We start from the raw sequence: 17,006 nt of genomic DNA on the forward strand, positions 1-17,006 counted from the left end.
CAAGCAGGGAGACCTCAACTGGAGTGTTGTGTCCAGTTCTGGGCACCCACATTTCGGGAAAGATGTGGACAAATTGGAGACAGTCCAGAGAAGAGCAACAAAAATGATTAAAGGTCTAGTAAACATGACCCATGAGGGAAGATTGAAAAAAAAAATGGGTTTGTTTAGTCTGGAGAAGAGAAGACTGAGGGAGGGGGCAGAATATCAGTTTTCTGGTACATAAAACGTTGTTACAAGGAGGAGGGTGAAAAATTTGTTCTTGTTAATCTCAAAGATTCGGACAAGACGCAATGGGCTTAAATTACAGCAAGTGAAGTTTAGGTTGGACATTAGGAAAAACTTCCTAACTGTCATGATAGTTAAGCACTGGAACGAATTGTCTAGGGATGATGTGGAATCTCCATCACTGGAGGTTTTTAAGAGCAGGTTAGACAAACACCTGTCTAGTCTAGATAATACTTAGTCCTGCCTTGAGTGCAGGGGATTGGACTAGAAGATCTCTTGAGGTCCCCTCCAGTCCTATGATTCTATGTAGATGGCTTCCTTTGATCCTGCATGGCAATTGAATCACTGATGGAGGTTTTGCATATGATTGAGGTGGGGGTGCAGTAACAATATTCATGTTCTCTACTCTATCTCAATCACTATTTAGTTATGGAAAGTGCTTAAATATTACAAAAGCCCTCCAACCTTTTGAAATATTCTTGAATAAAATAATGTTACAGGGCTTTGTTTACTCTTTTAAAGTAGCTAATCACTTAACTTGTTCTTAGATGTCTGCATAATGGTAATTTCTCATAAATGAGTGTAATGGAATGGACTGTCCCTTATTTTGTATGGTAATTTGAAATAGACTGTTGTCTTTTGAATATAATATTGCTAGTCCCCCAGCTATTGTTTACAGTATGTTAATTTTTAAATTTCCAAATATGCTTTGTTTCACAGAACTTGTTTATTTTTGAAAACTTGCTAGATCTGAAGCACCAGTATTCGTTTCCTGTTGAAGTTGAGGTAAGTTCTGTGCTTTATTGTAATACAGTGAAAATGGCCATTGCTTTTAATACTACATAATGTGTGTGTGTGTGTGTGTGTGTGTGTGTGTGTGTGTGTCATAATTATACATAGAAAGAAATGATACTGTTTGAAACTATGACAAATACCAGTGGAGACCTCTGACCCTTTAGAATGTTACTGAGATAGTAAAATCCCAGTGCCTCTGGAAAATCCCAAGTCCAAGGAATGAAAAGCACAACTCGGATGTACACATTTAATGTGTTTTGGCAGATTTATTCCAAAGATAAATCATTTCTAGTGTCATTAGTTCAGCTGATATGATATATTCTGTAATACTGATTATTAGCATTTATAAGTTGGAATTGCTGTTCATTTTAAATAGCTTGAATACTTTTCCCCCCGCATTGGTTAAAAAGCTATGTTATAAATAAAAATTCTATTGAGTTTGCTAGGTAATAAATATAATTCTCTATATAATCTTTTTGTAAAAGATACTCAAAATAGAACTCTTACTTTTATCAGCTAGTTCTTCTTCAAGTGATTGCTCATATCCATTCCATGTAGGTGTGTGCGCGCCGCGTGCACGTTCGTCGGAAGACTTTTACCCTAGCAACTCAGTGGGTCGGCTGAGCGCCCCCTGGAGTGGCGCCACCATGGCGCTGGATATATACACCAGCCGACCCACCCACTCCTCAGTTCCTTCTTACCGCCCGTGTCGGTCGTTGGAACAGTGGAGCGCGGCTTAGCTGACCTCCACTTCCCTAGCTACTTGTAGTTTTTCTCATTAAGTATCGTATATAGTTCAGATTTTTATAGTTGTAGTTAATTTAATTTGTTTGTAGTATAGTATAGTGTATTTATTTCACAAGGGTTCGGGGTTCATCCCCTTCCCCTCACCCGGTGCTGGGTCCGATGCCCGGTCCACAGGGTTTTATAATGCTCGGCCGGCCGCAAGCCGATGCCGACAAGAGATCCTCTCCTAAGTGCCTCGAGGAATCTCACCTCACAGATAAGTGCTGCATTTGTGAGGCCTTTAATCCGAGAACAAAGGGGAGCGGGACTTTCACCTCAAGCAGCTCCTGACGGAGGCAGATCTTGCTCCTCCGCTCTCGGCACCGAGCGCTGGTTAGTCTTCAAGGAGCGCCCCCTCGGCACCGGATCGCCGGTACCGCCAAGGCCTCTCGGCACCGGCTGTCGATAGCTCCGATGTCCACCCGGCATGGACCCCTCTCCTGGAGGATGAAGAGGCACAAGATTCTTGCTGCGTCTGAGCCGCCTGCTCCGCAGCCCGAGTGCTATGCTAAGTCGGATCGCCCGGCACCGATGTCTGCCGCGGCGCCGACAATATCCGCACCGCTAACTCTGGCCATGCAAGAGCTGTCGAGTCCGGTGCTGGAAAGCTCCCCGGTACGAACCGTGGTTGAGCCTGTTATTAAGCTGCGTCGGAGCCGCCTGCTCCGCAGCCGAGCGCTCTACTAAGTCGCACTGCCCGGCACCTATACCTGCTGCGGCACCGACAGTATTGGCACCGTCCACTCCGGCCATGCAAGAGCCGTCGAGTCCAGTACCGACACGCTCCCCGGTACAAGCCGCGGTTGAGCTCACTCTTCAGCTGCGTCAGAGCCGCCTGCTCCGCAACCGAGCGCTCTACTAAGTCGGTCTGCCCGGTTCTGATACCTGCCGCAGCACCGACAATATCGGCACCGTCGACTCCGGCCACGCAAGAGCCGTTGAATCCAGCTCCTGAACGCTCCCCGGTGCGAGCCGTGGTTGAGCTCACTATTCCCTCCACGCCGGAAACATTTCCACAGCGGGGGAGTTGATGTCAATGACAGAGCCTGTGCTGCTTCAACCCCCGGCACCGCCGGTGCGGGTTATATTGTGTATCGGCGAGCCTGTCTTGCTCAGGCCACCCTGCGTCGGCACCACAGAGCGGCACCATTCACGATCACGGTCCCGCAGATGTTCTCGGTCCTGTCGCCAAGCCAGGTGCCGGCACCACTCACGGTCCTGGCACCGTTCCCCATATCGGTACCGGTCGTACCCGCGGCACCGATCAGCGTCCCGTTCCCCGACCTGGTACACTCGGTGCCGATCCAGCTCCCGGCACCGCTCCAGGCACTGGACTCCCGTAGCCACTCCCGGCGTCGAGCCTCGAGATCTCGGTCAGCCTCCCGGCACTGCTCCGGTCGCAGGTCCCATTCTCGCTCCCGGTACCGGTAGGCCTCACGGTACTGATCCCCGGTGCCGCGTCGAGCGCCATGAGCTGGAGAGGGAGACTCTGCCCAGGGCTTTAACTTCTCCATGGACATCCATTCTGATGTGCACACCAGAGTCTTCCGGGTGCACCGGGCAAGGACCCTGACCCCCATCAGTGGCTGCCCTGTACATCTTGGGCGTGCCATCAGCCCAAAGGCCTACCTGTGATCCCATCTCGCTCTGTTCCATCAGAGCACTGGGTGCCAGAGGCGACAGTTAGCCGTCCCCCTCCGACCGGTACGGAGGAAGCCCCGGTTCAGCCACCGGATTCCCACATCCCACTGGATCAGGAGGTCGCCCAGGAGCATGCGCCCACACAGGACCCACTTGTTCCCGGCCTTTCTTCTCCCTCCTCCCCAGATGAGGCGGTGGCAGAAGTGTACTCCTTGGGCCCTCCCCTAATCGGCCTGGGGGCCCATCAGGACCTCCCAAGACGGGTGGCATTCACTATGAATCTCCAAGTGGCCACTATCCCGCCCGTGGGCACGGGAGTCGAATGCATGTGCATGGTATCCTCCAGGGGCGACGGGCACCTATAGGTATGTCTTTCCCCCTGCTCCCTTGTCATCTAGTCTGTCAATGAGACGCAACGCCATGGCCTACAGGTACCAGCCCCTATGTCCAAGGGGGCTAGGCGAATGGACTTCCTGGGCCATAAGATGTACTCGGCAGGCGGCCTGCAACTTCGCGTAGCAAACCAGCAAGCCCTGCTTAGCCGTTACTATGGGCGGCGATGGGAGAATTTACAGAGTCGGTTTCTCAGATCTCCCGTCAAGAGTTTGATGACCTCCTGGAAAAAGGGCCAAAAGTGGCGAGAGCTTCCCTCCAGACCTTGTTGGATGTAGCGGACTCCACTGCCACGACTCTGGCCTCGGGTGTTGCCACGAGGCGCATTTCATGGCTCCAGTTATCGAGCCTTCCCTCGCAGCTGCTGCACACTATATAGGACTTGTCCTTCAATGACAAAGGCCTGTTCTCAAAGCTGACCCTATGCTGCAAGGCCCAAAGGACAGCGAGGTCACTATGCACTCCCTCTCGGCATGTACATGCTGATGTCTCACTGCCGACCTTTCCGCCAGCCTCACCGCCCTTACCCTGCGCCTAGACAACGACAGGGTTTTGCCAGCAGGCAACGCTGAGGCAGTCGTAGGCGTTTGTCGAGACCCCTAAGGGGCCAAAATCAGGGTCCTCCCAACCACCAATCGAGCAAAACCTATCCCTCCTCGTCCCTCTTAGGGACCCCTCTCACGAGCAATTCCTCTCGCAAGAGGTGCGGGCGCTCCTCACCATCGGAGCTATAGAGGAGGTTCCAAGGACAAAAGGTTCTAGCCCCACTAGTTCCTGATCCCCAAGGTGAAGGGAGGTCTCAGACCTATCCTAGACCTGCGGGAGCTCAACAAGTTATGATATACCTGGAGTTCCGCATGGTATCCATGGGGACCGTCATCCCATCCTTGGATCCCGGAGACTGGTATGCCGCCCTCGATATGAAGGGCGCGTATTTTCACGTCGCCATTTATCCTCCGCACAGAAGGTACCTCCGGTTTGTGGCCAACCGTCATTTCCAGTTTACAGTCCTCCCGGTCGGACTCTATACAGCCCCCTGTGTATTCACGGTGTCTGGCTGTAGTCGCCGCCCCCTCCGCCACCGTCGGATACATTTTCTCCGTATCTGGATGATTGGTTCATTCCAGGGGCCACCGGGGCCCAAGTTACCACTCGTGTGGGCGTCGACACGTTCCTATTCCTGCGTTTAAGCCTGATGATCCATATAGCGAAATCCACCCTGATTCCCACTCAGGGAATAGACTTAACTGAGGCCACGCTGGACTTCAATATCGCACAGCCTACTTACCTACGCCTTGATTTCACGTGATGGTAACCATTGTACAAGGTCTACGGACCTTCCCGGCAACTTTGGCTTGAACTTGCCTAGGTTTTCTGGGCCACAGGGCTGCCTGCACGTGCGTAACCGAACATGCCAGGCTTCGCCTCCGTACACTTTAAGCGTGACTCACCTCAGTGTACCACCCGGCCAGAGACAGCATGGTCATGGTCGCCTCGATCCCCCCGAGCGTCCTAGGCTCCCCCGACTGGGGGTCGACGCCCTCCCTGATGTGTGCAGGGGTGCTGTTCCATCCACCTCACCCTCGGTGTCCCTCATAATGGACGCCCCCATCTCTTCGCTGGGGTGCTCACTTGGCTCAGTTTCCCACTCCAGACCTTTGATTGGCTCAACAGCTGCCCTTGCATAACAATGTCCGGGGTTGAGAGCAGTCTGCCTTGTGTACCAGGCGCTTCAGCAGCACCTACAAGGCTGTTGTGTCTCGGTGTTGACAGACAACACAACGGACACCCGTTGCATAAACAAGCACTGAGGAGCACGGTCCTCCTCTCCTTGCAGGGAGCTATCCAGCTCTGGGACTCCTGCACAGCTCAATCGATGGACCTGGTAGCGTCCTTTCTCCTAGGGGTCTGGAACACTCTGGTGGATCGCCTCAGCAGTTCCTTCCTGTCTCTCAAGTGGTTGATGCCTCCGGATGTTATCCATTACGTTTCCGGAACTTCGCTCTCACGGGAACAGAACGAGAGAGAAGTTCTGCTCATGCCAAGGCCTATCCCCGGGCTTGATCTTGGCTGCTTTTCTGATGCCATGGACGAGCCGTCTGCCGTCCGCTTTCCCACCGCTCCCGCTGGTTCGCAGGGTCCTGCTAAAATTCCGCAGGGACAGAGCACATCTGATCGTGATTGCTTCACCGTGGTCCAGGCAACACTGGTACACCATGTTGCTAGACCTGTCGGTAGCCAACCGATTCCCCTGCCTCTTTGCGCAGCCCTCATAACGCAAGATTACGGCAAACTTCACCACCCAGACCTACAATCCCCGCGCATCACAGCATGCCTGCTGCGGGCCTAAACCGATCTGAGTTACGTTGTTCTGCCTCGGTTCTACAGGATTCTCCTGGGTGGTAGGAAGCCTTCCACTTGGTTAACGTATCTGCCCAACTGGCAGTCTTTCTCTTGCTGCTATGAAACACAATGTTTCCCCCACAGAGGTCCAATCCATTTCCTCTTGGATTGCGTATGATCTTCAAACAGCAGCGCCTGGCGCAGTTCATCATTAAGGGTGCACTTGGCAGCCGTCTCTACCTTCCTCCCAAGGGAGAGTGGCCGCTTCATATTCTCACACGCTGTGGTTTCTAGGTTCCTCAAGGGCTTGGGGCATTTATGCCCCCAGGTTCCCCGCCCCACCAACTCCTGGGTCTTCAGCCTGGTTATAAGCAGACTTATGCCTGCTCCATTCGAACCACTGACAACATGCTCGCTGAGATACCCGTCCTGAGGGACAGTTTTTTCCTTGTAGCCTTTGCATCGGCTGGACAAGTCTCCGAGCTTCGGGCTCTCACAGTGGACCCACGGTACACTATGTTGCGTAAGGACAAGGGGCGGTTGTGACCACGTCCGGCCTTTCTCCCTAAGGTGCTGTTGACCTTTCATATCATCCGGGATATTTTCCTTCCGGTCTTCTTTCCGTAGCCTCATTCATCGCGACGGGAGCACATTTGCCCTCCCTAGACGTCCGTAGGGCGCTCGCTTTTTATGTCGAGCGGACAAGCCTTTTTGTACGCCCCCAACTCTTCGTTGTATTGGCAGACCGGATGAAGGGCCTACCTGTCTCCTCCCAGAGCTTTCCATCTTGGGTGACGTCATGCATTTGCACCTCCTGTGACTTGGCCCATGTTCCGTCGAGCGACCTTACTGCTCGTTCACCAGGGCTCAGGCTTCTTCTGCTGCCTTTCCGACTCTCATACCCTTCCAGGGGCTATGTCATGCTACTACCTGGTCCTCTATCCGGACCTTTGCCTCTTTGGTCTAACTGTCCAGAGATGATGCAGCCTTTGGCTCAGCAGTTTGCATTCTGCAACCTCTCACTCCGACCCCACCGCCTACGTAAGGCTTGGGAATCACCTACATGGAATGGATATGAGCAATCACTCGAAGAAAAGACGGTTACTCACCGTTGTAACTATTGTTCTTCGAGATGTGTTGCTCATATCCATTCCAAACCCACCCTCCTTCCCCACTGTCGGAGTAGCCGGCAAGAAGGAACTGAGGAGTGGGTGGGTCGGCTGGTGTATATATCCGGCGTCATGGTGGCGCCACTCCAGGGGGCGCCCAGCCGACCCACTGAGTTGCTAGGGTAAAAGTCTTCCGACGAACGTGCACGTGGCGTGCACACACCTACATGGAATGGATATGAGCAACACATCTCGAAGAACAACAGTTACAACGGTGAGTAACCGTCTTTTATTTTTTGAAAAGCAAATTTAACTAATTTCAAAGCTCATATTTTTGTTGGTGTTGTAGGTGCCTATGGAAAGGAAGAAAAGGTATATTACTATTAGGAAGGAAGCCAGGGATGCAGTAAATAGGGACTCAGGTATGACATACATTTATAATGATTAAAATTTTCTATCTTTTTTTCCCCCTTAAATGTACAATCACCATTGCATTGCACTTATATAGAATGTGCTGATTTGAGTAGAGATGCATCTAGAAAAGCTGATTATCATGTCTAAATTGCAGCTGATCCTACAGGTGACAGTGCCTGTGCATTTTCTGACTGCATGAGGCCCTGAAGCTGTTTTTTTTCAGTAATTAGAATGGGACCGTATAAAGTATGATTTCCTTCCTCTTTCTCAACAGCCCCAAGAAAACAGATAAATGTATAAGAATTGCTAACTGAGACTGCATTTTAACATGTTTACTAAATGGTTTCAGAACATTTTCTCACTCAGTATGTTTCATTTTTCTGGGGAAGTGATCCATTCCATGCCTTTCTAATACTGAAGTGCAAGAAACTACGAATTGCTAACAGATATAAATGTGTAGAAAATTTGTTACATCTGTGGAGGAATTATACAAAGAAAGAGACCAATTCATCATATTTATTAACAGGCCTGTGCCTTACAGTGAAACCTGGACAAGTGACCACCTTTATAAAAGTGCCACTGATGTGCTCACTACTGTTCCAGATGCAATTAAAAACAGACACTGTACTTGGTCTAGCTTTCATTAGAATACCTCCTTGGTTAAGCAACCAAATTTTGTTATTTTTCTTGAGTAGTCACTGAAGACAGCTTTCTCTCTAATTAGTGTTATGATTAACAATTCATTATTTTTCTTGTTTAGATGAGCCTCAGTATTTGCCTTCTGCATCTTATATGGTAGACAGCAGTCTGAGTGAGGAAATGAGCCAATTTGATTTCTCAACTGGAGTCCAAAGTTTTTCTTATAACTCACAAGACCCTACAGCTACCAGTATACACTTCAGGAGAAAGGTGATTAGACATGTATACTGTGTGGAGGAACAAGAGTGTCACTATTCTAAAACTCTCAGTAAACTTGTACATGAAACTTGCTCTTTTAGTTAATGTATACGTTGTGCTGGGAAAGGTGAAAGGTTCAATGGGAGTAAATATTGGATACAGTTGTCTGTCTATAGGTAAGTCTGTCTTTAATGGGAAGCTTGAGGCATCAGAGCAAGTGTGTTTTGCCATCAGTCTGGGTCCTTCTACTCTGTTTTCGAATTTATTTAATCTTCCTTTAATGTGAAGGTGGAGACTTGCTCACGAAGGCAGAGGCCTTGCATTGCTGATATATTGTCTTGCTGTACTCTTAAATGATATAAACTTGCACATTAACGTGAAATGATGGTGATGGCTCCAAGTCTTATTTTGACTATTAGAAAAATGTTAGTACTTCCTGTGGTCAGTAATATATATATATATATATATATATATATATATATATATTTTTTTTTTCTACAATTAAAAATCCTTACTGTTTTTAAAAAAAGCTTTAAAAAAAAAAGTCCAGGGAAAAGAGTGATGCAAACGAACTTTTTACATTTTGAAAACTAGCCTGTAAACTTACAAAATGTCAGATAAGAATATATCATTAGTTGTTATTCAGTTGTGAAGTAGTCGGTAGAAGAAGGAAAAGGGTTAAAATGCTATCAGAATGAGACAGAAGAGCATCAGCCCCTCTGCTGGAGCACAGTGTTGAGAAGAGAAATATACAATTGGATTATTGTCTGAGAAGAATATTCTGACAACTGGGAAAAGGTGTCAGAGAAGCACTGATAAGTGTGATATAGGAGATACGTTATTTGAATGTATTGATGTTAAAATGAAGATTTTGGACATATTGGCTAATAAAGATTGGTTTCCTTAATCCATGAGTGTTGGTAGGCCTGGCCTTTAAAGAACAAATCCGTTGTCTAAAAAAAAAATCAATATAGGTTAGCCTATTAGTACTACGTATGTTGCTTTGCAAGAGACCAGAGTTCAGATTGTGAAGAGGTGGATTATTCAGCTTCTGGAATAGAAGGGGAGCCTCTTCCCTTACAGTAGGGTGCCCCATTTGCTGAAGAGATGCAGCACGAGAGGCCTTGTTTAGCCTTTTGAGTCACAGGAAGGTAGGATAGAGGGAAGTTGTACAGATCAAACTTAGACCTTTATGGAGCCTGTGAGGTATTCCTTGGGCTCCCTTATAGACAGACACACACATTGGCAGTACAGTATTTTTTGCCATCAATCTGAGTCCTTCTGCTCTGTTTTAGAGTTTATTTAATGTTCCTTTAATTTGAAGGTGGAGACTTGCTCACAAAGGCAGAGGCCTTGCTTTGTTGAAGGGGAACTGTAGTACAGGGTTTCTAAATCACCGAATCTAATTACAAAGAAAAATCCATTACTAAAATATTTTTTAGAAGTATCTTATATATAATATAGGTTACAGGGCCACTGTCTTCTGTACTTTTCTGAATTTGGTTAGATTTAAAGTGGTTTTATAACTTACATCTGTGCCTGAGTTCCCCTGACATTTTTTGTTTACTAGTCACAGATTCCTATTTCCCACCTCCTGCTTTACTTTTACGATGTGAAAGATCCACAGAAACAACACACACAAATGAATGAATGATTATGTAGGGAAAACCCTAAAACTGGCCAGTTGGTATCGAATGTACACAATAAACTGAACAAAAGAGAGAGAGAACAGTATTATTTTTAATCTACTCTTGTGCTTATATAGTGTCTTATGTATTGCTTGCGGCAGTATGTTCCTATATAAACCTGACTTGAAGTTGACAGTGGCCCTTTAACACTTAGCCTTGGTCTACACTATGAGTTTTGGTCAAATTTAGTAGCGTTAGATGGTTTTACCCTGCACCCTTCCACACGACGAAGCCATTTCTGTCGACTTAAAGGGCTGTTAAAATCGATTTCAGTACTCCTACCCGACGAGGGGATTAGCACTGAAATCGACCTTGATGGACGCAATTCAACAGTATTGGCCTCCAGGAGCCATCCCAGAGTGCTCCATTGTGACCACTCTGGACAGCACTCTTAACTCTGATGCACTGGCCAGGTAGACAGGAAAAGCCCCGTGAACTTTTGAATTTCATTTCCTGTTTGCCCAGCATGCAGAGCTCATCAGCACAGGTGACCATAGAGTCCTAGAATCGCAAAAGAGCTCCAGCCTGGACCGAACGGGAGGTACTGGATCTGATTGCTGTATGTGGGGACGAATCTGTGCTATCAGAACTCTGTTCTAAAAGACGGAATGCTGGAATATTTGAAAAAATCTCAAAGGGCATGAAGGACAGAGGCCATAACAGGGACCCGCAGCAGTGCCGCGTGAAACTTAAGGAGCTGAGGCAAGCCTACCAAAAAACCCAAACGGCCACTCCGGGGCAGAGCCCCATACATGTTGCTTCTATGATGAGCTGCATGCCATTCTAGGTGGTGCCCCTACAACGACCCCACCAGTGTGCTTTGACTCTGTTAATGGACTCTCATGCAACAGGAATGCAGATTTAGGGAATGAGGAAGAGGAGGAGGAGGAGACTGTTAGCACACAGCAAGGAAACGGAGAAAACGTTTTTCCTGACAGCCAGGAACTGTTTATCACCCTGGAGCCCCAGTACCCTCCCAACCCACCCAAGGCGGGCTCACGGACCTTGAAGGCAGTGAAGGCACCTCTGGTGAGTGTACCTTTGTAAATATTGTGCATGGTTTAAAAGCAAGCGTGTTTAATGATTAATTTGCCCTGAAGAGTTGGGATGCATTTGTGGCCAGTACAGCTACTGGAAAAGTCTGTTAACATGTATCGGGATGGAGTGGAAATCCTCCAGGGACATCTCAGTGAAGCTCTCCTGAGTGTACTCCCAAAGCCTGGGAGGGCAGCCTTATTCCATCCTCCTTTACCACGCCAAGCCAGTAGCATGTAGTCTGGAATCATTGCATAACAAAGCATGGCAGCGTATGTTCCCGGTGTTTGCTGGCATTCAAGCAACTTCCGTTCTTTATCTGTGTTATACTCAGGAGAGTGATATCATTCATGCTCACCTGGGTTGAAATAGGGGAATTTTATTAAGGGGACATTCAAAGGTGGCAGTTTCTGCTGGGTTGTTTGCCTGTGGCTGAACAGAAATTGTCCCTGCTGTGCGCTACGCGGTGCGGGGAGGGGTGAGGCGATCATCCCAGAGAATAGGGTGGGGTGAAGGGCTTTAGTTGGGTTTGTGCTGCATGTTAACCTGAAAACCGTAGCCCCTCCTTTTAAATGGCCAACCCATTTTAAATGGCCAAACCAACGGGTGCTTGGTATGGGACATGAGGGCGCTGCTGTTTGAAAACATTCCCACATGTTATGAAGGTTAAAGAAGTCAAAAGACTGTGGCTTACCATGGCTGCCTGCAAGCCAAATTATGCTGCCCGCTGGCCCTGCATGTCTGATCTCTCACACCAAACTGGCAGGCCCTCAATATAAGAGTCAAAATGCAACCTTGTAAAGAAAATACAGATGCTATGTAATGTTAAGAGCTTGGTTCACCATGGAAGAGTGTACCCATTGTTCTCTAAAATGTCTTTTTAAATACTACTCTCCCTTTTTTTCCTCCTGCAGCTGCAAATGTTTCAACGCTCACTGTATCGTCTCCATCCCAGAAGCTAGTGAAGATTAGAAAGCGAAAAAAATGTACTCGCGATTACATATTCTTTGAGCTCATGCCGTCCTCCCACACTGAAAGAGCCCAGCAGAATGCATGGAGGCAGACAATGTCAGAGTGCAGGAAAGCACAAAATGAGCTAGAGGACAGGAGGCACCAGCGAGAGGAGGTGTGGCGTCAGCGTGATGAAAGGAGGCAGGAAGCAATGCTCAGGCTACTCAAGGATCAAATACATATTCTCTGGTGTATTGTTGAGCAGGACAGGCAGCAGCAGGAACACAGACCACCACTGCAGCCCCTGTGTGACCAACCACCCTCCTCCCGAAGTTCCATAGCCTCCTCACCCAGACACCCAAGAACGCGGTGAGGGGACCTCTGGCCACCCAACCACTCCACCTCAGAGGACTGCCCAAGCAACAGAAAGCTGACATTCAAGAAGTTTTGAAGTGCAGTGTGGCCTTGTTTTCCCCTCCTCCACCACCCCACCCGTTGCTTCCCTCCTCCCCATCCCTCCAGGCTACCTTGGCAGTTATCCCCCCATTTGTGTGACAAAGTAATAAAGAATGCATGAATTTTGAACAACAATGATTTTATTGCCTCTGCAAGCGCTGATCAAAGGGGGGAGGGGAAGGCAGTTTATTTACAGGGAAGTAGAGAGAACCAAGGGGGCAGGTTTTTATCAAGGAGAAACAAACAGAACTTTCACACCATAGCCCCCTGACCAGTCATGAAACTGGTTTTCAAAGCTTCTCTGATGCGCACCGCGCACTGCTGTGCTCTTCTAATCGCCCTGGTTTCTGGCTGCATGTAATCACCTGCCAGGCGATTTGCCTCAAACCTCCCACCCCTCCATAAACATCTTCCCCCTTACTTTCTCAGATATTGTGGAGCACACAGCAAGCACTAATAACGATGGGAATATTGGTTTCACTGAGGTCTAACCGAGTCAGTAAACTGCATCAGCACACTTTTAAATGTCCAAAGGCACATTCTACCACCATTCTGCACTTGCTCAGCCTACAGTTGAACAGCTCCTGACTACTGTCCAGGCTGCCTGTGTATGGCTTCACAAGCCATGACATTAAGGAGTAGGCTGGGTCCCCAAGGATAACTATAGGCATTTCAACATCCCCAACGGTTATTTTCTGGTCTGGAAAGCAAGTCCCTTGCTCCAGCCTTTGACACAGACCAGAGTTCCTAAAGATGCGAGCGTCATGTACCTTTCCCGGCCATCCCACGTTGATGTTGGTGAAATGTCCCTTGTGATCCACCAGCGCTTGCAGCACCACTGAAAAGTACCCCTTTTGGTTTATGGCTGTTTGCCTCTCTGGTTCTTTAGTAGGCTTGCCTGATATTCCAGGCAGGACTGAATCTTCATTAGACAAAACTTGAAGAAGAGAATGACCTGGGGAGTCATTCCCATGTCTGCCCAAGGCCAGCCAGGAGCACCCAGGTCTGCCTAGGCACTCCCGGCTGACCTCACCGAGGCTGGCCAGGAGCAACCAGGAGACAGCAGCAGACGGTATGACTGGTAACAGTCTTTGCCAACTTCCAACGGCAAGGAGCTGCTACTATGTAGCACTGCAGTACCGCGTCTGTCAGCAGCACCCAGGAGATGTACGGTGACAGTGAGCTGACCGGGCTCCATGCTTGCCATGGTATGTCGTCTGTGTGGGTAACCCAGGAAAAAAGGCAAGAAACGATTTTTTGCCGTTGCTTTCATGCGGGGGTGGCAGGGTCGGGGGCGGAGCTGAGGACATGTACCCAGAACTGCGACAATGTTTTTGCCCCATCAGGCATTGGGAGCACAACCCAGAATTCCAATGGGGGGTGGAGACTGCAGGAACTGTGGGATAGCTACCCACAGTGCAATGCTCCGAAAGTCAACGCTAGCCTCGGTACTGTGGATGCACACCGCCAACTTAATGCGCTTAGTGGGGACACACACAAACGACAGTATCAAATCGATTTCTAAAAAATCGACTTCTATTAAATCGAACTAATTTCGTAGTGTAGACATACCCTTAGGCAAGAGGTTGCCATATTGAAAGTAAGATTGAAAGAATCATCTTCACCATTTTAAAAACATTGGTCATCCAGGTATCATAGGTGTTTAAAGCAAGATCTATCAAAATAATTATAATGTTATCTAATATCAGATAACTACCTCTTTTCATATTTTGTAGTGAGAAGGATATTTTAACAGTTGACTTAAATTAACCAAAATTTTATTGTAATTATAGAACTTGCCATAAGCAATTTCAAAGAATTCTGATTTCCACTTCTTTGTAATGGTGAAGCCAAATTTTTATTTGTTCTTTACTGTCAAATGAGGTCTATTCTGGGAAGTATAATGGGTATGGTGGCCCTCACTGGAAAACAGCCTCTGAATTCATCAGAGATTAATTACTTTACAAATAGTTTGACTGGGAGTAAAATTTAGGGAAAATGGATGAAGTCTTGAGGAAGGTGTATGGTGGTGGCACTCTCAGCTGTGAAGTGGAATTACAGCTTCTGTGGAGGCCAATTAATTTTTACATTTCAGTTTGTTGCCGCCATACTTTTTTACATATCTGAGTCAGAGTGACATGCAGCTGGCACCCTTAGATACAGAGATTTGGAGATGTGCAAAATTAGTTCCTATGTTTGGGGGGGAGATTTTGGTTTGAATAACATATTTGACCTATTGCTTGTTTAAATATTGTTGAATACAATTTTATTGTTGTAATACAGTTTGTATAGACTTGACCAGAAACCCAGCATAACAAATGGTATAATTATGGCTTTTAAAAAATGGTGAATAGAGCCCCTCATGATTAACTGGCTTTTGACAGGAACCCACAGAATATATGGATCCAGATGATCTGATGGAACTGGAGATGGATGAGCTCAATCAGCATGAATGTATGGCCTCTATGACAACCCTGATTAAACATATGCAGAGAAATCAGATTACACCCAAAGTAGATGAGGTCAGTATTGGTTCCTGGCTTAGCACCTCTCTAGTTTAAGAGGATAGGTAAGCACTGGAATAGGTTGCTGATTGAAATTGTGGAATCCCTGTCATGGGAAGTTTTTAACAACAGATTAGACCAATATCTGTCAGGGATGGTCTAGGTGCACTTGGCCGTGACTCGACGCAGGGGGATGGACTAGATAACCTCCCATATTTCTATGACTTTTTAAACTCAAGAAAGGGGGTTATAATGGAAATCTTGTTTTGTAACCTTTGTTGCTATCAGTCCCTAGTGTAATATAATAAAACCTGTGGTAATCTTGAGTTATATGCATTTCAAGTGACCTATTTAATTTTGATTTCAGGGAATAGTTCCACAAGACCTTCCTCCATGGATGAAGTTTATACATGGCAAATTGGGGAATCCATCTGTGCCACTAAATATTCGCCTATTCTTAGCAAAACTTGTTGTTAATACTGAGGAAGTGAGTGATTTTTTTTTTAATTGTAGCATGTTCTGTCACTATAGTAAAATATTATCATAAATTGATTACAGCTTCAGCTGTGTAACACTTTCAGAACAAAACCCCACACCAACTAAACCTTTCCTGAACTCAGCTTTGGTTACTTGACCTATAAGGGAGGGCGTTCCTGGCTTATGCTTCAGGTGAAAACCATGTGGTATTAGTTGGTTCAAATGAGTTTTAGCAACTCCTGTGAACCAAAACTCCAGACTTTCGTACAGCTCTAATTGCAACAGAATATAAAGCTGTATAGTCACTGATTGAGGTCTGTAGTGACTATGGAAATGTTCTTTCTTCCTCTATTTCAGGTGTAAAATGTTTCCATCCTACTTCAGCCACTCTCTTTAAAACAATGTATTATTGACCAAATGAATCATGCCGTCCGATTACATTGTATATCAGATCCTAAATGAAATTGCTGCAATTCGGTGAATTATCAGTCAGTACTGTTTTCAAAATAGCTTAGTACTAATCTGGTGACAGAGTAGCAGCTTTTGACATTAAAATCTAAATGAGAAGTGTGTGTGCGCCCGTGTGCGTGCACTCGCTTGCTTGTTCATTCTGGATGGGTGAGTTACTATTCTGACTTCCAGGGCTGGCTCGAGGGTTTTTGCCACCCCAAGCAGCGAGGGGGGGGAAAAAAAAAAAAAAAGCCGCGATCGGCGGCAGCTCCACCACACTGCTTTCTTTTTCGGCAGCACTTCGGTGGCAGGCCTTCCCTCCGAGAGGGACCGAAGGACCCACCACCGCCGCCTCTTCCTCTTGGCCGCCCCAAGCACCTGCTTGCTGAGCTGGTGCCTGGAGCCGGCCCTGCTGACTTCCATGGGTCAGACTTAGTGTATGGAAAGCTGGGAGATGGGCTCCAGTAGAAGAAATCATGTGCTTTGCCAGTAATAGCGAACTTGACTTTTGAGGGCTTGCACACAGAAATACGAACAGGGTATGTAACTAATTTATCAATGGGGAAATTTTCTTTAGGAGCTTTTGAAATTACTATCATGAGGGCTTCATACAGTGTTAGGCAAAAACTTTACAGAGAAGGCTGTTTCTAAATGTCTGACTGCTAGAAGTTGGATCTGGACAACGGGATGGATCACTTGATAATTGTCCTGTTCATTCTCTCTGAAGCATTGAGCACTGGCCACAGTTAGAAGACAGAATGATGGGCCAGATGAACCATTGTTCTGATCTAGTATGGCCATTTTTATGTTCTTATGTAAAAAATAACTATTCCTGTAAGAAT

At 47.2% G+C, this 17,006-nt stretch overlaps 1 protein-coding gene across 1 annotated transcript in view; it reads left to right on the forward strand.

Annotated features, from left to right (window-relative positions):
• The window catches only part of PRKDC (protein kinase, DNA-activated, catalytic subunit), a 172,306-nt gene that overhangs the window by 78,562 nt on the left and 76,738 nt on the right, over positions 1-17,006 (forward strand). Inside the window, exons 44-48 of the mRNA XM_045004443.1 lie at positions 946-1,011; positions 7,642-7,714; positions 8,467-8,615; positions 15,118-15,255; positions 15,605-15,724. Of these exons, the coding sequence (XP_044860378.1) occupies positions 946-1,011; positions 7,642-7,714; positions 8,467-8,615; positions 15,118-15,255; positions 15,605-15,724 (546 nt within the window). The remainder of the gene's footprint in view (positions 1-945; positions 1,012-7,641; positions 7,715-8,466; positions 8,616-15,117; positions 15,256-15,604; positions 15,725-17,006) is intronic.

The sequence above is a fragment of the Mauremys mutica genome, chromosome 2 (assembly GCF_020497125.1).
Source record: "Mauremys mutica isolate MM-2020 ecotype Southern chromosome 2, ASM2049712v1, whole genome shotgun sequence".
In the NCBI taxonomy this organism is placed as follows: Eukaryota; Metazoa; Chordata; order Testudines; family Geoemydidae; genus Mauremys; species Mauremys mutica.